The 22,308-nt window shown below is 43.4% G+C and overlaps 1 protein-coding gene across 1 annotated transcript in view; it reads left to right on the top strand.

Moving 5' to 3' along the window:
• The window catches only part of TGFBI (transforming growth factor beta induced), a 281,071-nt gene that overhangs the window by 257,160 nt on the left and 1,603 nt on the right, over positions 1–22,308 (top strand). Inside the window, exons 14-16 of the mRNA XM_078653226.1 lie at positions 407–509; positions 17,840–17,919; positions 22,194–22,218. Of these exons, the coding sequence (XP_078509352.1) occupies positions 407–509; positions 17,840–17,919; positions 22,194–22,218 (208 nt within the window). The remainder of the gene's footprint in view (positions 1–406; positions 510–17,839; positions 17,920–22,193; positions 22,219–22,308) is intronic.

Below are 22,308 nucleotides of genomic sequence, written 5' to 3'. Positions count from 1 at the left end.
ATCATTTCTTTATTACAGGCGACTAGGTGCATAAAAGTTGCATGTAATAAGGAAATAAGAGACTGCCTTTTAACAAGGATTGCAGAGTCCATGTATTATAATGTGATAAATGTCCAAGGAGGTACTGGACAATAGTTCCTAGGTACATTGTTTAAGATTCCACTTAAACTCTTGTCCCTGATTTAAATTAATGTATATACTTCAGAAACATGAAGGGGCCATAAAGGTTTCGTGCGTAATTCTGCAACACAGAGATGCTGTTGGAATATTTATTGTGTGTAGATATTGCTAATAGAGCCCATGAACCCACTTCATTTTAAAATCACTGTAAACCCCTAAATAAAATATTCTACATGTGTGCCACATTCTATTTTGATTAACTTTATAAAACTCTTAATCTTTGCAGAAAAATGCGACATTACACGTCAATAAACATCCTGTGTCTGAAACTGATATAATGGCCACTAATGGTGTCATCCATGCAGTGAACAAGATTTTGCAACCTCCAGGTAAGATAATCTAGAGAACAGTAAGTGCTCACAGTGAAACTGCACATCAATATTAAGGGATCATTAAAAATATATATATACGGTAGTAAGAACCTTTAGTAGGAATCCATTAGCAAGTTAAGACTGTCAGTGCTATATTTTAGTGATTAGCATCCCAACCAGCACAGCTCCCAGTAACCATGGCAGGTCTGTTGAATTTTCCGTCATTATTATGAAGATTACAGAAAGAATCATGAACCAGGGAATTGTGGTCATATCTTGTTTTGTCTCCTGGCCTGGGGAATGGTCTGAGGGAGGCGCATTACGATGTAAGTATGCTATAAAACCATTTTAAATTCGTTTTTTTAATAAGTCAATTTATATACAGCTCTTTAGACAATGTAAACCAGCAAAGATCCATTAGGAAGTGTGAAGCATCAAGAGGGCATTTATACTCTCGAGATTACACTGTTGAGTCAAGCACATAAGAAATCACATGTAATATGGCTAACGGTATTGTAATGAAGGTAGGGGAACGGTGTCAAATGCAGCTGTACTATGCTGCAAAGCTCAGATCTGTATAAATGAAGTTGGAAGCATAGAAGTGCGAGAAACTCTTTTACTAGCATGTGGCTAGAAGTAAAGTGGAGAGTTAAGGTGCGAACCAAGGATTTAAGTGCTAAAGGGAATTGTTTTTCACCCATGCATGTGGCAGTGTAAGCATGTCCAGTGTCTGCCCAATAATGTTTGGCAATTTAAATATTATCAGCATATAATCAGGCAGTGATTATGCAGATTTCTGGGTCATCGGTGCTGTGCCAGAATGTCTAGACTTTTTCAAGGATAAGAGACAAAAGCCCGTGCCATCTGACACTAAGCCTCACTCCAGTTATTCAACAAACTTTGAGAGTAAATGTAGAAGTACCCATTATAACTCTGCATGTGATGCACGTGTTGCTCACAAAAACATATGCCTTGCAAACCCACTGCCTAATGTTTTTCGTCTTCAAAGGAAAATTTGTTGTCGAAAGAATAATGTACGATTAATCAAACAGTCTAAACTTTTCCTCCATACTGTGTACGAGTCCATGTAGTAATTTCTAATGGCAGCTGCCTTTCTTGGGTAAATACATCTATCAAATTTGGCATCTGATAAAGAGATCTTCTCTGGCCAAAATGTAAGTTCGGAATGCAGAGAAGTCTAGAATGGGTTCCATAGCTCTTCAAAGGTGGTTATCAAGTAAATTCTTTACCGTAGTGTAAAGCATGCACTCCTGGGTGATAGTGTTGCTACCAGCTTTGTAAAGAGAAGAAGACCACTCTTGTATTTTTTTAATGTACGTGTATTTTTCAGACCTCAATGTGGATTTCTATCTGTGGGATTTCATCATTTTGTTAGAACTTTTCCTGAAATGCTCATTATGTTTCTTTCTATTTCTTTTCACACATATAAAGCATGGGGCGCCAGAATAAGTGGCAATGGTGACAGGTTACTTTTCTGCTCTTCAGAGAACTGAAATTACGACACTACCTCTCGTGGACATATTGAAATTTTACTGGAATGTTTGGGTGTTTTCATAATGGAATAACCCACTTCTCAGTCAAATCTTGTTACTTACAGGAAGTCACAACACTTTCGCTAGGGCAGTGAAGAGCGGTCTAACTGCATAACAGATCACAAGGAACCAAGAATAGCAGCAGCTAAAAGATTTTTTAAGACAGCTCTTGTGGCAATACCCCATTGCACAAGCAGGTAAGGGCATGGAGGCAGGGCTACCCTTTGCACATATGGAAGCTCTATCAGAGGAGGAAAGATGTGGCATTTTTTGTGTATGACACTGACTGACACAAACATCATTGCCACAATCCACTTTGAGAGAATGCTGTTGTGACCAGGCTTTCCACCTTTATAGGAGAATGGGGTAGGGGGAGAATGGCACTCAATAAGATCACACGGAGCAGGAAAAAAGTTGGTGCAATTGCACTCAGTGTCCTACTGCAAGGAAAGGAAAATCACACGACTTCAACTGGGACTAGAACCTTTGCTGCTTATCAGATAAAACATATGGTGGCATAGCACCCAGATAATTCTCTCAAAATCTCTGTGTAATTATTCAGTTGCTTTATAAAAGATTAAATATCTTCTAAATATAAATGCCACAATAGTCCTTTTTGACATAAAAAGAGATATTAATAAAGCGTAGGTGTCACATGATATGATACTGATTTAGTTGACATTGAAGTCCAAGCCCTAGGTTGGCATCCACTTCTTTTACAAATGTTTTATTTGCTACTGTTGGTCGATGCAATGAACAGGAATGTGAATATGTCTAAGAAGAATGCCATGCGATTGCCATTCCCCATATAAGCATTCACATGAAAATGTGTTAGACAAAACCACACACTTCCTTTTTTCTGTAATTTTACTGGATAATTTGTAGTCTTGAGGGTCAACTGCAGAGAATTTTATCATGCATGACTAATTGGTAGTATTATCAACCACTTTAACATTAGTGTGCCTCCCAGGAATTTGTGAGTGGTCGGAAGGTTCCACCGAGGGCAGGGTCACAGACTGCACCCACCATTGTAAAGATCCAGATATAACAGGCAGAGGTGCTGGCTACCTTCACACAGAGAAGCATGTTGGCCCCACTTTATGGAGGGTTTGGACCCCCATATAGTTTATGAGAGCCTAAATGCACTCTCAAAGAGATCCCTTAGTAGGGCTGGGCATTTCTCTTTCTTTTTTTTAAGATTAAGAAAGTTTTATTGAAATAATTACATAAAAAAGAAACATCTTAATAGTACATGTCTAATATCTGAAATGAAGTATAATAAAAGATAGTAATGCAGAGAGATACAAAACATTTGACGCATTGAAATTGTGAAATAATGCATTTTAAGGACTGTATACCGATGAAGAAAAATTAGGAAAGATGTACCATATAATGTAGTGCATTATATAATATTATGTTAAAAGGAAAAGGAGAAGAGAGAGGGAAAAAGGAAAGAGAGAGAAAATAATAAAGAAAGCAATAAATGTAATAATACATATAATCAAGTTTACCGAGAGCAGTTAATATGAATAATCAAAAGCAATGTATGCAAGGATAACAGCAATTAATATCTTAAAAATGTTATCACCAATACATGAAGAGTTCATGGCAGTTGAAAAGTAAAACTACTGTCCTGGATTTGTGCAGGAGGAATAGATAAGTGGTGACCGAAAAATATTCGTTTGAAGAAGTTGATATGTGTAGGTTGTAGATGCTCTGTCAAGTCTATGATGATGACAAAGTAAGTTCCACCATCCAGAAAAAGTAACTTTGGTAGCATCTTTCCAGTTAGATATAATGATTTGAAAAGCAATATCAAGTAGGAAAATCCCCAAACTTGCCCAGTTTACGAGCACCAATCCATATACAGGAGGAGCTACCAGAAAAATAGGCTTAATCTCAAAAGGAAAGTTAATAGAACATATAATTGAAATTGTTCTACAAATCCTCTTCCAAAAAGAAACAATTTAGGGTCACTGAAAACATGAGTGTAAACGACGGGGAGCATCATCATCTTTATTGTAGCTAACCTATTCCACCAGGATAGATAAAGAGGCGACCATTTCTCTGATATATAAAGAAATGTTTGAAGGACTTCATCTCAATTAATCTGGATGGTGTTCATAATTGAAGAAGAGTATTTGATTTATATACATTTAATATTGTTAGCATTCCATTTAAAACCATTTCTGCAAACAATTCTTTCAAACAGAAGTTCTTTAAAGGGAGGACTTCGGATGAGGAAATGTTTTGTTTGTACCCTGATATACTGCAGTAGGTATTTAAGAGACCTGTAAAAGCAGGTGTGGCGGATTGTGGGTCTTAGACCTATAAAATGACGTCATCTGCGTAGACTGTGAATTTAATTTCCATATTTTTGTAAATGAAACCATGAAAGAAAGGTGAATGGTGCAGAGTATGTAAAAAGGTTTCCTAAGGTAAAATAAAAAGTAACGGTGATAAGGGGCAACCGTGTCTGGTACCATGTTAGAAAGGGAAATAAGGGGATTGGGTACCATTTACAAAAAAAAGAGGAAGTTGGAGAAGAGTAAAGCAAACTAATATACTTAAACATTTTGGGGCCAAAGCTGTACCATTTGAGTGCTGGCATCACAAAGTGCTAGTGTACACAATCAAAAGCTTGTTCTGCATCTAGAGTGATGGCATCCATAGGGGCAGAACTTAAGGTGTATAATGTTCAAGAAAGCTTTAGAATTGTCAGCCATTTGTCTACCTTTTTTTTTGTTTTATTTTTTTTAATTTTGACCGTGAAAGTTACATTATACACAGTCAGTGAGCACCTAGGGCAGTACATCAGGTCATACGTAGTAATCAAACACAGCCATTTAGCCCACATCCCGGAGGCCGGGCGACGTTAGTCATTCGTCATGCTGGCTCTCTCCTGATTATGGTGCATATCATATGTAAAATAGAGAAGTACCTTCACTGTTTCCGTTTTCTGGTACTGTTAAAACAATGCAAACAACCCAACTACAACCGATGCCATCCACTCTACAGTATGCTCCGTGAACCTATGGTGTGTCCCTATATGTCTTACTAGCGTCCGTGTATCCTTGTGTCTGTAGGAGGCCCAGACATGGCGTAGATCCCATCAGATATGAGCCTCAACAGCCTATCACCAATCACCCCTCCACTATGGTCTGAGTGCCACCGCCTTGTAGTCTATTAGTTCGGTTCTCCTCGTCACCCACTGTGGCAGCCAGGCGCCTTTTGTATTCCACGTATAACCCCCAGAAGTTTTTGGGCCTGCTTTTCAGTGGTAAAAGGTCGCTGTAGTTCTCTGTCTGAATGCCACAGTAGGTCAAGTCCCTGTCCCAGTGTTCTATCTTAGGGAGTGGGCCCCTCATCCAGCTTCCTGCCAGTCTGCGCTTAGCTAACAACAGTCCCATATCCACCAGTCGTCTCTGGGCCTTGGGCAGCCCTTTCGAGTATCCTAGCAGGGCCAGTGCGGGGGACGAGGTTATTATTGCATCTAATTTCTCACTTATAGCATGAAACACTTTGTCCCAATTTTGCTGCACCCCATGACACTCCCAGGCTAAATGCATGAACCCAGCATTACCAACCCCACACCTGTCACAAGTCGCATCTTCGCGCAGACCGAGCCTACACAGTCTCTCCGGGGTATGATAAACTCTATTGATAAATTTAAAGTGTATTAGTCTATGTCTTTCGTTTAGGGAAATCCGCCTCGTGTTGGTGCAACAGTATCTCCACATGTCGTTATCGACCGCAATCCCTAAGTCCCGCTGCCAATCAAGACGTGCCCTACTATACCCTGTCGCTCTGCCTGTTATGGTCATCCTATACAGTGTGGAAACCATTTTCCGGAGGAAAGCTGTCTTAATTACGTGCGTGAGTTCCAGCAGTTCTGCCAGTTCCATTAAGTCATCCCCTAGCTGCTCCCGCCAGGCCGCCCTAACTGTGAAGTTGGAACCGTTGCTGTGCTGTCGATTCCATTTCTGGTTGGAGCACTATGATTTGAGCGCCCCCCCTTCGAACATATCGCCGGCCATAGTTATGCCCAAATCTTTCAGGGCCGTGACCACTCTTTTTTCCAAGCACGGCGATAGCCATGCCATCCACTCTATAGGCATCAATGGGGAGTACAGAAGTGCCTCAGAGTAGTATTGCAGTATAGCCTGCCATGCGTGTCTGGGCGAGTTCAGTGAGTCCAGTAATCCCGTGCGTCTGTCCACTGGTTCAAATGTTAAAGCTGGAAGTGGCCTAGTAGCTGCGTATAGTGTCTCAAGTCGGACATACGGTGCACCCTCCCTGTCATGTATCCAGCCATGAAGAGATGCACCCTGCGCCGCTCTGAAGTATAGTTCAAAGTCCGGAGCCCTCAGACCACCGAGGTGGTATGGCAGCACCAGGACGTTCCACTGCACCCTGGCTTGTTTCCCCGCCCACACCAGTTTTATCATCAGGGACTTAAGGCGACTGAAGAAGCATTTCGGCCGAACCTTAGGAATGTTAGTAAAAAGGTACAGTAGTCTAGGCAATATGATAATTTTCATGATCGAAATTTTACCTATCAGCGAGAGCGGGAGGGCCATCCAGCCATCAACGTTATCTTCTAGTCTCGCCATGGCAGTCCCATAGTTTTCTCTCATAACTATGTCCGGGTCTATATGTAATTGTATTCCGAGATACCTCATGGAATCCGTGGTCCACCTCAATGGATACTCCATCTCAAATTGCTCCGTAGTTGGGGTCAAGGGGAATGCGATGGATTTATTCCAATTGACCGTCAGCCCTGATAGGGCCCCAAAGCGCACCACCTCTCGCAAGAGTGGCGCCAAGTTCTGTTCTGGCTCCCGGACATACAAAAGTGTGTCGTGCGCGTAGGTCGATATGATCAAGCGATAATCGGGAAAATTTAGCCCTCTGTGACTATGGTACTCCCGCATCGCACAGGCTAGCAGTTCTGCCACCAGCGCGTAGAGCGTGGGTGACAAAGGGCACCCTTGGCGAGTGCCTCTCCGAATAGAAATCGGATCTGTAACGCGGTTCCCAATTCGTACACTGGCCGTCAAGTCGGAGTATAATGCTGCCATCATCTGCAAGAACCCCTGGCCCAGTCCCAGCCTCGTCAAGACCACTCTCATAATGGGCCACTTCACCGAATCAAAGGCTTTCTCCATGTCTAAAAACACAGCGATCGCCTTCCGGTCCTGGGAAATGTGCTGAAATGCTCCAAACACTGTTCTTAGATTGTATGTGATGTTCCGACCCGCCACAAATCCTGCCTTTTCCGGTGCAACTAGCTCCGGGGTCAGCAGGGCCAATCTGGTCGCGAGTACTTTCGCGTATATTTTGGCATCCACGTTCATAAGTGACAGTGGTCTATAGGAGCTACATTCCTCCGGGGGTTTCCCCGGCTTTGGAATGGCCACAATCAGTGCCTCTCTCATTGATGCAGGCATCACACCCACCTCCCTCATATCCGCAAATAATGCAGAGAGGTGTGGCAACAATAAGTCCAGGAAAGCCGTGTAAAATCCCACCGTGAGGCCGTCCGTCTCCGGGGCACCTCCTGCTCTCATTCCACCGAGGGCCTCCCGAATCTCATCATGTTCTATTGGGAGTCTTAAAAAGTCTCTGTGGGCATCCGATAAAAACGGGAGTTCAATGTGTTCCAGGTAGTCCTGGATCTCTTCCTCTTTGCTCGTCCCCCGGACCTCGTAAAGATCCGAGTAATAGGTCCTAAATCGGTCCACTATCTCTTCCTCTTCTGTGAGTAGATCACCGTCCCTCGTCTTTATGGCCGTAACCGTTATTCTACGTCTCTGCTGCTTTATCATATTGGCCAGTACCGAGCCCGGCCTGTCCCTCTCCCCTATATATCCTAGCTGTCGCGTATTTCCCCAGGTGTTTCAATTCTGCATCCGCTTCTTCCTGATATTCGGCCACTAGCTTCCTAAGCTCTTCCCTCATGTCCTCTGAGTCACTGCCTAGTAGTCGTCCCTCACAGTCCGCCACCTGCCGCTCTAGAGAGGTCAGCCGTTGCCTAATGGATCGGAGTACCCCAGAGTGTTTACTCATAACCTCTCCTCTGATGTAAACTTTAAATGCTTCCCAGACCGTGGAGAAACTATCCACTGATCCAATATTTATTTCAAAGAATGTCTCTACCGCTTTGTGTATTTCCTCTCTGAAATGTGTGTCCTGCAGTGAGTAAGGGTTGAATCTCCATGTGAATGGTGGGATCAACTTCTGCGGAGTTATGAGTGTCAGCAGAACCGGGGAGTGATCCGAGAGAGTTCTAGGGAGTACCTGGCAGCCGCGCACTAGTGGGGAAAGTCGGGTAGAGATCAGCCAATAATCTATACAAGTGTGGATGTTATGGTAGGCAGAGTAGTGCGTGAAACCCACTCGTTCCGGGTGGAGGCTGCGCCATACATCCGTGAGGTCCTCACTAATCAACAACCCTTCTAGTTCCCTGGCCGCTAGGGCTTGTCTTCTGTCTGGGCCGCCGGATCTATCTAGTTCTGTGTTTCTAGTCATGTTCAAGTCCCCTCCCCAGACTACTGGGATATCTGTATAGTCCCGCATCACTGCAGCCAAACGTCTGTAAAATTCAGCACTGTCATAGTTAAGGCCATAAACATTAACCACCAGGATGTCCATCCCCTTACCCGCGCAATGTGATATAACGTACCTGCCTCCTGTGTCAGCACATAAGATTCTCAGTGAGAGTTCCGATTTCGGGTTCACCCAGGTAAGTACCCCCCGTGCGTGTGTTGTGAAGCCCGCTGCTTTATTCTGGCCCTTCAGTCCCCTTGCCCGTAGCCTCTGGCTGTTATGTGGCAGGTGTGTCTCTTGTAGTAGCGCCAGATCTATGTGGTGTCACTGCAAGTAATTCAAAACTTTTCGCAATTTTCTAAAGTCATTCAACCCTCGGACATTCCACGTCATAGCCCTAAGTGCCTCCTTTCGAATTTCCTGCATAATTTGGTCAGGCGTCATCTACATAAACTGATTTCAATAACCTTATTGGTCCACCATCTTCACTGTTAGCAAGCTGCTTCTTGTGTCCGAAACTTCTGGCATCGAAAAACAAGTTCAACAAAGAATCCCCCTCATCCCCAAGTCCAACTCCCGCCCCCACCCACAGCAGACCACCCCCAACTAGGTCGCGATACATCCAACTCCCAGTCCAACCCAACCCGCTCCCCCCCTCCCCATTAGGTCTTACCCCTTCAGTGCCATCACATGTGGGTTGAGGTTGCTCGAGTCCAACTGTCAATAACACAATAAAAAACGTAGTACTTGACACTCGCCTCGTACCTCCAGCCGGCAGCTACCTGTCCTTCTCGCATCAGGGGTGACTCTCGATCATTGCTGCACCCATCTTATAGTTTTCTCTATGGAGAAGGTGCTCCGATCCCAGCCCTGTAATGATTCAGAGTAGTACCTGCGCTCCTAGTCACTTAGTCTTTTTCGTCCATGTCACCTCCGCATGCCCCGTCCGCTGTTGTCAGGTCCGGACTCCTCTTGTGCCCCTTCGCCCAGTCCTTCAGTGCCTTCTGCAACGCTCTCGGGTCCGTGAAGATGTGTGACTGACCATCCCTGTTGACCTTAAGTTTGGCCGGGTGCAGCATCACATATTCCAGGCCGAGATCCCGCAGTTGCTTCTTCATAGGTAGAAAGTGCTTCCTCCTGAACCTTGGCTGTGAAGTCTGGATATAGAGAAATACTGGAGCCCTCGTAGTTTAGCGTCTGTTTCTCTCGAGCTGCTCTGAGCGCCGCGTCTCTGTCCCTATAGTTAAGGAACTTTGCAATTATCAGTCTCGGCGGGGCCCCCGGCTTCGGCCTGGGCGCCAGCGAGCGGTGCCCTCTCTCGATTATAAACATGTTGGAGAACACCTCAGCCCCCAGCAGGGTCGTTAATAGTTTCTCTATGAATGGCTCCATTTTACCAGTGTGGGTCGTTTCAGGGAGGCCTATGATGCGCACATTGCAGCGCCGAGAACGCGCCTCCAAGTCTTCGGTCTTATCCTGGAGTTCGCTGCATCACCTTTCCCAGTTGTTTATGACCAGTATCAATGATGGTTTGCGCCTCCTCGACCTCAGTGATCCTTCTTTCCGACATGTCCAGGCGCTCCGCATGTTTGTCGAGACGTTCGCCCATTCTGTCTAGTCTGTACGTCATGGCGTCTATCTTTGCCCCCAGCGATGATATACCTTCCTGTAGGCCTTTCTCCATAGATAACAATAAGCTTTTAATGTCCTGTTCTTGTTCCTCCGGAGAGGGGGGCCTGTTATGGTCCTCAGCCGCTTTGTCCTTAGATTTTGCGCTCTTTTGAGCAAACAGGAGTTTGGACTGGACGCGGTCCGGTTTCCCCATCGTGCTGCTGCTCCTAGTTCCAGGCTCATACGTGCCCCAGCCTCCGCCAGACTGTACAAGCTACTTGGGCCTGCTAACACTGATCCAGAGGTGGCCTCAGCAGTCGTTTCCGTGTGCACTTCTGGCCGTCTGCGCAGATCACTGGGGGCTGCGCTGCGTTTATTCAGCTCTGCACGTCGCCTCTTCAAGTGCCCCCTCGCACTGTCGCCCCCACTCGTGGCTGCCATGGCCCTCCGCCACAAATGTGCCTGTCGTTTCTGTGGTCCCCCACGTGGGGCACACTTTCGCTCCACGCGCCCCCTTAACATCGTGTGTGAGCTCGGTCAGCCAGCCTTTCTTCAGGGTTAGGTCTCAAGTTATTACGTGGGATCAGTTGACCGCAGTGCCGGGGTGAAGCTACTAACCCCACTTCGCCGCCCTTATTTGTTGGCCCAAAGATAGCCTCAGGCTCAAGTCCAACTGGGCCTGTACACAGCTTTCGGGCCCCTGTTAGAGCTCACTCCTCCCCCGGGGTTGATATGCCACCTCCTGGGTCCCGGGTCAAGCCCCGGCCGTGCCGTGTCTCCTATTTCTTCTGCTGGAAGGCCTCAGGAGGGGGGGCTTAATTAGTGGAGGTCTGCTATGCATGCAGTCACCTACTGGACAGGTAATCCCCACACTCCGCTTCTGGTTTCTAAGGATCTCCGCTTCCCAGGGGTGTCGGCGCTGGTCCCTGCCGTACGCAAGGCGACGACGCGGGGCAGGTCTCAAAATCGTGGCTGGTGCTTTTAGGCCCAGTCGCGACACGCGTCCTATCTCCAGCGGCCACTCGCCAGACCTGTGACCCTTCACGCTCGCACAGGCTTATGTAGGCGTGTTCCGGAGCTCAACCGCTGCAAATATTGGCCCCCTTCCGCGTCAGGATGCAGGATATTTTAGGATCTTTTTGCCGGCTTTGGCGGAGCTCGAGACTCAAGCTTCCATCTTGGTCTCGAGCAAGCTCCGCCCCCCGGCCATTTGTCTACCCTTAAAAAATCCTGTTGGCTCCATCCCAATCAGGTCTGGAATTAATTGATGACGTCAAGGAGGTCATATTTTCATCAATTCTTAATTAATGAGAGAAATAGGTTGATATTTGGCTTAGGAGGTGAGATCTTTTATCTTTTTTAGGAATCAAGCAGAGCATCACTTCCAAGAAAGTGCTGTGAGCCTTGTAATTGAGAAAAAATGCATTGATAGAAAGAGAGGAGATGGGGTAGTGGAATCATAGACAAATGTCGGTGGTAAAACCATCCGGTCTGGGGGCTTTGTCTTTGGGTAATTTGGCTAATGCAGACTTTAGATCTATAATAGATATATCCATTTCAAATGGGAAGTAATCCTGAGGCTTGAAAGAACAACCTAGAGCGACATCTAATGGAGAAGATTCCAGGGTATACAAATTCTGACGTTAATCTGTCATCTATAACAGTTACAATTTTGGACTTTGACATTTGACTTTAAGGGAGTTCACCAGTAACTCTCAATAAAATGTAGAATTAATCTTTAGTAGTACACCGGAAGCCTCCTCAATCAATTTTTTGTTAAAGTCCAATTTGGCCTGGAAAAGATGCTTTAAAGTGTCGTCATTATTAGAAGTATAGTATTGATGTTCAAGTTGTTTGATAGAGGGGAGTTAGAGTGCAGATCCTTTAGAGGCTTATTTCGTTTTAGCTGCAACATAATCAATAATATGACCTCTAGCCATAGACTTAAAGGCATCCCATATAATAAGAAAAAGTAGATCTGAAGTAATGTTGGGGCCAAAATATTCCTTTACAAAAATGTCAACATTTTCCACATAGTGTGATCCATAAGTAAATAATCTTTTAGGTTTAGAAGATTTAAATTATATTTCTATATCAATAAAAACAGGATCGTGATCTGATAATATTATAGATGCAATTTCGGCATGAAATAATGTGGGAACTAAGTAATTGAGGTGTTATGAAAATATAATCACTCCTAGATTCAGAATTCTTAGAACTTTATGTGTGTAGGAATAAAAGGTAAATCTAAAATTTTCTGAATTAAATATCCTCCATGCATATACCAAACCCCTGGATTGAATAGTGTTTTTGAATGTTTTTGCCATTTTATTAGGGATGTATCTGTTGATGAAGGGATCCATAATTTGATTACATTCCCCTCCAACAAGACAATTTCTGTTTGGACAGGAGAGTACAATAAGATAAATGTGTTTTCAAAAATATACGTCTCTACCAGTGAGGCCATATATGTTAAGGAGGGAAATGGGAATATTATTGATAGTATTATGACGAAGCCATCTTTCGTCTTAATCCTTCTCCTCCTTTTCAATTGATACTGCAAATGGTTTAGGAACTAGGGTCCTCACCCCGTTTTTTTTCTGTTTACTGGGGGAACAGAATACCGGCTCAACCCAGTGCTTCTTCAATGAGTTTATGTCTTTGTCTGTGAGGTGAGTTATTTGTAACAAAAACTATTTCATTGTAATCTAGCTAAATGTGCTAGCGTTCTCTGCTTCCTATTAGGGTTACATCATTTCTTTCACGTTCCAGGACACCATTTACGTATTGTTAACCATAAAAAGGTGGGAGCAGCTCATATAGTAAATACATCCTTAATTAAAAAAATACAATAAAAAATTAAAAAGATAACCAACCAAAAAATAGAACAGGAAGCTTATATTTGCTCAGTAAAATATAGCTAAACTAAAGTAAGAAAAAGAAAGAGGAAAGAAGAAAAGGGAAAAAAGAGAAACAACAGCTGTCAGAAAAAGAAAAGATGGCAAAAATTCAAATGGTTTCACCCATAGGAGAAATGGGACACAGACATTGTAAAAATAGTAACAGGGAGGAGAGAAGAAGCGCAAAAAAAGTTGAACAACAGACTTGTGATAGCCAGAGATCTAAATCAGAAGCCACAGAGACAATCAATATTAACATATAAAGTGAGACAGCAGATTGGAAATGGAAAATACGACTAAAAGAGAAGGGGATACCAAAATAACAAGAATAAATAAATGACTGACCAAGAGCACATACTGAAAAATGTAGAAAAGGTATATAAATAGGTCACGGATGGGAAACATGTGGAGAAATAAATGCATCTGAGGAAGTGGTCTGGTTAGACAAGAGACATCTGTAAAAAGGAAAAATGCTATTAGTAGTTGTAGAACACATCTTAGAGTAAGTATAAAAAAAATTACTTCATTCAAACAGAGAAAATAAAAAGAAAACAATAATTTTGCATTGCATTGCATTAAAAAAAAAAATTTACTAGGTCGTCTGAAAAATCTAATGAACAAGTTCTCTCCTTCTAAGTCACTTTGAAGAAACAAGGATGCACAGTACCATATCTTGCATTCATAGAACGTAACGCAGGATGGAAGAATAGGAATTCCTTTCGGTAGGCAGCAGTAGCATGAGGCATGGTCTGTGAGAAAAAGACCCTTTGGCCAGAGCAAAGAATTTGCTTCAGCTGCTTGGCTATTGAAAAAACAAAACAAAAAAAGTACTATTAACCCTGTAGAATGATCAGATAATGAAGTTGCCAAAGATTTAGTGACAACTCTATGAGCAAGTTGCAGATCAAGGCTGATATTCTCCTTGAGCCCCACTATCTTTAGTATTTGTAACTTAAGAAAGGCAAGAATCTCAGAACCCTCTGCCCCCTGAGGAATTCCATATATTCTAAGATTGTTATGTCGATTATGATTTTCTAAATCTGCAGTTTGTTTCTTTGGAATTGCAATCTCCTTGAATATGCCCTCTATCTTGGCTGACGCGTCATGTACATTGCTAAAACGATGCTCTACCTCTGACACCCTGGATTCAAGATTAGTTTATTTTTCTTCTATCCATTGAAGTGTAGATTTGGCCTCCATGACGAAAGGTTTCAAGATTTTTATTGCTTTCATGGGGCTTCCAGAGTTACCAGTTGTGTATACTTTGTTGGAGATCCAAGGTTTTTTTTTATGTCGTAGGAGGTAGTCTCCTACGCCGATGACACTCAGATCATGCTGTCTCTCGCCCAGTCTGCCCAGTCTCCTGCCTCCAATTTTAGACACTGTATGGAGGCAGTTGCCCAATGGATGATTGACAATTCATTGAGGCTGAATGGCGAGAAGACAGAGTTCCTAGTGTTCGGCGGGAAGGATGACATTTGGTCTGCTGAATGGTGGCCCTCATCTCTGGGGACTTGCCCTGTTCCTACGCTCTTGGCCCGAAATCTTGGGGTCATGATTGACCCGATCCTGCAATGGGTCAACAAGTAAATAGGACTATCTCCACATGCTGGGGCATTATTAAGATCCTGCGGAAGATCAAGCATTATTTGTCTCTCCAAGCCCGGAAGCAAATTGTGGTCGCACTAATAGCTTCTCGGCTTGATTATTGCAATGCTTTATATGCAGGAATAAATAAGTGCTTAATACAGTGTTTACAAACTGTTCAAAACGCTGCAGCTAAGTTTGTACTGGATTTGCCCAGGAGGTCATCAGCCACTGCCGCTAGGAAGTCCTTACACTGGCTTCCGATTGAAGCCAGAATCTCCTTCAAGGTTCTTTGTTTGGTCTATGGGGCCTTGACTAGAAAAGAGATGTGAGGCATAAAAGACCTGTTGGTCCCATATGCTCCTTCTAGAAACCTCCGTTCTTCCAAGAAGTTTCTATTATCAGTTCCCCGAGTACGAAGAGCTAAGTGGGGAGGCAGGGCTCTCTCGAGCCTTGCCCCTAGATGGTGGAATACTTTACCCTGTGATATTAGGTCCCTGCCATCGATGCAAGCCTTCAGAAAGGCCTTGAAGACATGGCTCTTTGCCAAAGCTTATCCTTAGTTTTAGGGCTCTGCCTTTTATGATTTTTTTTCATAGGCACCTTGATGCCTTCGGGCAAAGTAGCGCGAAATAAGTTTTTATTCATTTCATTTCATTTTATTCATTATGTCGTGTTGTACAGTTGGTGATGTCTTAGTGGGAAGACAGCATATTTCCAGATAAGGAAAAAATCATTTGACCAGAAGACGACTCCATATATAAGAAATAGAACAACATCTATGAGACAAAAGGAAAGAAGCACAACCTTGGTAGAAGACTTAGAAGCAACAAAAAGTGCCCCTGTCATGAGCCAGTGACTCCCCCAAATGAAGCAGATGTTAATGTATTGAAAGTATACTAGTGAGAAGAAAGCTGCGCAGTAGAGTGTCCAAAATATAGCCAGGAATAAGTGCATCCAATCAAGATAAGTTTCATGTAACATCAGCAAATTTCCTTATTCATAAAGCACTTGACAATTAAATATTGATCAAGAAAACATGTTAATTCAGCGTCGGAGGATATATAGGCAAAAAGGGGCCAGTAGGCTAGCCTCCAAGATTTTCAGCAGTATTCTATTCTGAGATAAAAACAGTTCACTTGAGTTCCAAGTGACATAAACAGGCCGATGTAGTGGACTTCAGATGCAATAATAACCAAGATAGTGAAAATCTGCATGCAAAAAAATGCTTACATTATGGTGAGAAGCATTAGACAGGCTGGGCAGATCAGGAGAAATTAAAAATGCTGCTGCGCTCTTTGTATGCAAAATTCTGGCTGAGACTGCCTAGCGTGAGGGGAAGCAACGCAGGAGAAAAATTCAAGTAAAATTACCCGAATTCACCCAAAAGCAAAAATACCTGATTACTCTGCAGTAGCACACATGTTCCCACTCAGCTCATGTCTATAAGCCAGAACTGCCGCCTTTCATTATAGAAGTTCTCCATAGTGGCGAAGAGCATTGAAAGGCTGCTTGCTGGTGGTTCATCCATGCCTAGAGCATTTTTATTTCAAAGGCAGTGGCAGATGCGAATTAAGTGGGAAAGTAGCATGTTCTAGTGGATCCACAAACACTTCCAGCTACTAAAAAAAGGAAAGTAGGATCATGGTAATCTGTCCAAAATTACCTTTACCCCGCCCCATTAGAAGGGGCGAGCAATGATACTTACAGGACGGAGGGCTCCTGCTGTGCTTTTCAGTGGCAGAATTTGCAAATGCACCTGCAAGGGAGGTATATGCTGCAATTTTCAGTCCTAATGGGGACAGCTGCTAATTAAAATATGGTGGCGAAAACAGATTATGCCATTAGGGGCAGATTCAGTTAAATATTGTGTATAAATTCACTGTATTTGCAATTGCATGATGACATTTTAGTATTGTCTTACCCATTATACAATTCACAAAGCTCTTTCTGAACCACAAAGCTCATTCTAAATGGTAATTTGGACGGGGAGTGAATGGTGCATTCCCTCCTCTTTGGAAATTGCAATGATGTATTCATGGCGTGAGACTACAAATGTGGCCCTTAGCAATTGAAGTGATACCCACTCCCTCAAAGAACGGGTAACACTCACATAGGGGAAGCTGTTGGTTGTATCCCAGATTAACAGGCCGTGGTCCGGGGTACCCCTGCCTGATGCCTATTGCATCTTCCTAAATAGGAAACATTTTCTTAAAGTAGTACCTGTCCTTTTAAGGACCACATGCTGCTTTAAAAAATTAGTTTCCCATTTGGTAATGCACACACAGGAATGGTAATCTGCTGTCCCTTGTAGGCCACCATCTCTTTGTTTTTTTAGCCAATCATAGAGGGTTGGAGATAGCGACCGGCCTAATTTATATATACTATTCACTGGCAGGTTCTCTGCGATCCCTTGAGAGACAGGTAAAAATGGTCAATACTCAATTTGTGAGAGCTATTTTCATCCTGAATATTTGTATATCTGGACCACGTTTGTTGTCATTCACAGAAAGTAATTCCTAATTCCTGGATTCCACCATCATTCAGATTAACTTTTCAGGAGCCAGTTCCCTCCAGCCCTATGTCTCGCTAATGAGAGGAGGATGTGCAACTTCAGGGAATTGTTTTTTCTGCTTACCCCACTCAGGACTCTCCTTAGCCACATTTGTAAGGACGGAAAGGCGTTATTGTACACAGTCCATTAATACCCCTCCCACTGACAGTTACTCCGCAGGGAGTGTGACTTAGCCACATTTGGAAGGACGGAAAGTCGTTATTGTACACAGTACATTAATACCCCTCCCACTGATAGTTACTCCGTAGGGAGTGGGACTTCCAATTGGATAGTAATAAGACATGACTTAGGCAGCAAATGGCAGTCTGTGGCCCGGCAATGCATTTACTCCATCACAGAAGGCTCCACTGTAAGCTACATTCATTGGAAAGCCTCCAGAGTGTTTTTAAACAAAAATTGGCTGTGCAACTTCCGACAAGATTTTAGGTCCTAAACATACCCTGCCACATGAGTAAGATGATTTAGAATAGTTTTTTCGGCTATTGGTTCTGCTTGCATTTGTTTAACAATATACTTTTTTTTAAATTATTTGTGCCAAAAAAATGTCTGTTGTTTATCTTGTGTTTAATACAGTAACAAAGCCTCAGGAACGAACTGATGAGTTAGCAGACTCTGGACTAGAAATCTTCAAACAAGCATCTGCATATTCCAAGGTTTGGTCATTTTCTTATTTAACTCATAACTGAAAATCTGGTTTGGATCCAGTAACACACGGATATATAAAAGCAATACCACCCTTTCTGAAATGTCCTGTTTTGGAACGGAAAAGTCCACTGCATGGTAAGATACGTGTACCTCTGGCCTGAGTGCCCACCTGTATGGTTGTCTGAATCCCGAATGCTGAATGTTTTTGTCAAAGGAGAACATGGGTCATGCATGTGTGCCATGATATAGGCCTGTTTCACAGATTGTGGTCTTGTTCGACTGGGAGGGGCACCCAAGGTGCTACCCTCAAAGTAGTAGAAGGCTACCGCCTCCACCAGGAATTAAACAGCACAAGCACAGTGTTGATAACACACTGTGTAGTGATCAGTAGTTGTGAACAGGACATTTTCACCCTTTGTTACTGAGGTGAGTGCTACAGGCTGTGAGGTATTGCATCGCACATGGGTAGTGACTCCATGCTCAATGTATGCATATCTGGAAAGTGTGCAATACAGGGATAGAGATGTAGTGCATGTGTGGATAATATTTGCACCACGTGTATGTATGTCTGAGAGGAATATATTACATGAGAGATGTCTTACCATGCCATATGTGCGCAGGGACCGCGTGCACTGCCTTTATGTGTGCTTGCTTGAAGTACAATACATGAAGGGTAAATTGATGTGTATTGCACATATTGGGTTTGTGTGCTGGCAATGTATGTGTTTTGAAATAACACACCCTGTTTAAAAACAGAAAATCTTCAGTGCTGAACCGTGTTTTCAAACTGAGGATGTGTGTGCTGAATGCATGTGTACATGCGAGGTACATGTATAGAGGTATTAGTGCTGCACACAAAGTGTGCTCTGAATGTACCTGTGAGTGTGCCTGCAATGGTACAATGTATGGAGGACCATGGGTTACATTTTGGGAAGCCTGGACTGCCTAGCAAAAGCAGGAGGAGGAGAGGAATCCCTCCAGACAGATTTGTGTTTTGCTGTATGCCTGAGACCTGGTGGGGACACACAGGAGGGAACAGGCTCCCATTGCAATTCAAAGACTGCTCTTCGATGATTCAGTGATAGATCACAAGGAAGGGGCCTGGACATATCTCAGGGAGGGAGATGGGGCTGATAAGAGAATCATACAGAGTAGGACTGAGGGTCTGGGATTAACCCTTTGATGTACATATCACTGTGGATGACATCTAGATATAAACGCTGGTCACTCCCATACGTTATGTTATGGACAATCAGTTTCAGAGGTGTGCCCCCTTTGTCAGCCCTCTTTCATGAAGGAAGATGAAAAGGAGATGCGCCGGTACCCACTTCAAAAGAAACAGAACCCTTACATAAATGTCATAGACCCAGACCTTAAATCATATTTTCAGTTCAAAAAGACTATAAGAAAGGGAGGTTAAGTCCTCAAAAATGTGTCATCTGCCAAGCAGCCAGATGGGCTGTGTGAGGAGGGGAATCTCTGCAAGACTTCTGCCTGTTACCAGGAGTGGAGGCCAAGGCCTGCTAGTCCCCCTGCTGACATCACCCAGAGATCCCAAAACCACTTGCCCAGAACCTGAAGCACCGGCACCTGCCAGCTTGCCAAGACCAGTGTGCCTTGTGAGGAAGAAAGGGGCATTGGAGGGAGCGAGGGCCAGTGAGGAACCCTGCCGAGAGGAATTCCTGAGTGAGGTGTGACGAAAGCAGCTGCTCACCTATCGGGTGATTGCCCTTGTGCAGGAACAGTCCATTGCTATCCATATGCCAGAAAAGGGCTGCCATGATCTTAGTCATGTGAAGTGCACCACAAGAGAAGCACCAGGCCTGCAATGCCATGCCACGGTGATCCTGTATCCCAGAAGGGGCCACTGATTAACTTAATTGGGCTGGAGTGTGAGAAATCTTTTAGGGCAGCTGCCCCAAAGAGTCTACCCCTATTAATGAGACACACAGCTGCTTGTACACCAGATGGGGGCGCCAATATTGTTGTGACCAACTGCTGTGGCTCAGACAAAATGATTACTGCTGTGATCTATGGGTTTAGCACATCAACTGAACCTGACTGTTTCACTGAGAATATCATGGGACACCATTGAGGACATCGTACCCTCACTTGAGTTACAGTTGGGAGCACAGGAACTCCCACCCACCCTTTTTGTTAGGAGAAGCACAACTTACCTTTTGTTAGCACTGAGCACAAGTAGCACCGATCCCAGGAAGAGCCTGTAACATCGGGTGCTGCTGCATCCATCGCAAGAAGCCCAACTTCACCGTACAGGATCCAAACTTGGGGGCACCTCAAGAGAGGGCACTAGATGCACCACTAAACACTGCCATACCGCAGATATGGGTAAGACTGACATTAGACCTTTGATTCCCTGGGTTAATGACTACTGAAGGTGCTGTGGCCCCAAAGAGACTTTTGACTGCAAGCCTGAAGAGTCAAAAGGGAACACTTGAGTATGGCCTGAGAGTATGCATTCCCTGATGCAGCCTTCAGTAAATGGAGAATAACCCTGAACATGTTACACAAAGGAAGGTGGAACAGGGATTAGCCTGACAACTACTAGGGATCCAACTTCAAGGGGATTGTGTTATTGCCGTTGAATGATGCATCTATTTGAATGTGTAGAATTAGAAATCAAATCCTGCTTTTTCTTATAAAAGCAAGTATTTGGCTGGACAATGATTTATTTATCATACTGTATTTGCATTTTGAGTAATGACTGTGTTCACTGACATGTATCTAGATACAATCAAAACAATCAAGTGGAGAGTGGATCACTTGATACTACAGCACCAGGTTTTTTTTAGAGACCTTCTTAAAAAACCCTCATACACGCACATAAGTGATGTGGTGGTATATCTTGATTCTCCACCGTTATACGTAGCGTGGGTGCATCATCATAGGGCTTTTATACAGTTGTATGCAACCTCCACCCGGAGGTAACCACTGGCATTTGTAGCAGTGTCCAGAAGTAGTGCTCCCAAACAAGTAATAAAGTTGTGAGTCTAAAAAATCCTTGGATCAATAAAGGAAATCTTTACTAAAATAAGTGATTCAAGAATTAGTAAAAGGATAATTCTGTATAGATGTGGATCGTATAACTGGATCCACTATACGTAAATTTGTCGACATGTTTCATACATATGAAACATGTCGACCAATGTCCCTATATTTGCACTTTAACGGTGCAAGCTTATCTAATTAATGGCTGATATCCACCTTTCCCATTTGTGAAGGGATGGTTGAGGACAGGGACTAATGTCTCTTGGGCTTCTGTCAAGCTCATTCGACTTTAGATATTTATATGGCTGACATGATGACTCTCTATTGTTTTTCTGACCCATCATTACCTGATGGTCCCTGTTGATTGTCTGCGGATCAGTCTCTTGTTGATTTTGTGGTTGTGATTGTTTGAACCTTTCATTAAGTTGCTGTGCTGTATTAGAAAAGACTTCATGGTGTGATGTATCCTGTAATGCTTTTTTATATATTTCGTCTGCCTCCTTCATTCTCTCGGCTTTGGTATGCCCCATATGTTGAAGAAAAAGGGAATTGATGGTTATTATAGATTATTTGGGTATTCTTCATTACTCCCCACTCTTCCTCATACCTTTTGTTGGTCCCACTCTCTCTCCAGGTTAGAGGTGTGAAGGAGATGAGATTGCTTGGTATGTTTGGAGGTGACATTGGCTTGTCTTTTATGGGGAGGTCCTTTTGCACCTCACCAGAAAGGAGAAGCCTTAAGGAATGAGTGAACATAAAGATAAAAGAAAAAAGAAAAAAACTAAAGCCATGGCCTTCAGGTGAGTTCTGGTGGGAGGCGGATGTCTCATATGCTCCGGTAATGTAAGGTAAGTTGTCAGGATGTGGTTGTTTTTTATGGTGATGTCCTTTGTGAGACCTCACTAGAAAGGAGAAGCCTTCATGAAGTAGTGAGCAAGGAGAGAATAAAACAAAATCCAAGGGCTTCAGGGAAGTTCTGATGAGAGGTGGATGTCTCAGGAAAGGAACGGAATGCAAAGCAAGGCAAGACAAGCCAAAGCAGGGCAAGGGAAGGCAAGGGAAGAGAATACGTTAATATTGACTATTACATCACAACACATCATTTCTGAGGATGCATCCATAAAGTGATCAGATTTTAAAAAGACAGATTTTGTCACTTATAGCATGGATTGCAACATATTTTTGTGTCAGTTGTATTGAAACAACACCGTGCTGAATATCCACTCAGATTTAAAAATGTGAGCCAAAAATAAAGTGTTCTATTTCTTTTCAGGTCACTCAGCGACGTGCTCGATTAGGTAAGGAATTATAAATATTAATTTCCTCGATAATGGGTTTATTTAAAGGTGATTTGACAAACTTTTTTTCTGAGAAACGAAGGCGCCTAT

This window comes from Lissotriton helveticus, chromosome 7, assembly GCF_964261635.1.
Source record: "Lissotriton helveticus chromosome 7, aLisHel1.1, whole genome shotgun sequence".
NCBI lineage: Eukaryota > Metazoa > Chordata > Amphibia > Caudata > Salamandridae > Lissotriton > Lissotriton helveticus.
This window is presented reverse-complemented; position numbering and strand designations above follow the sequence as displayed.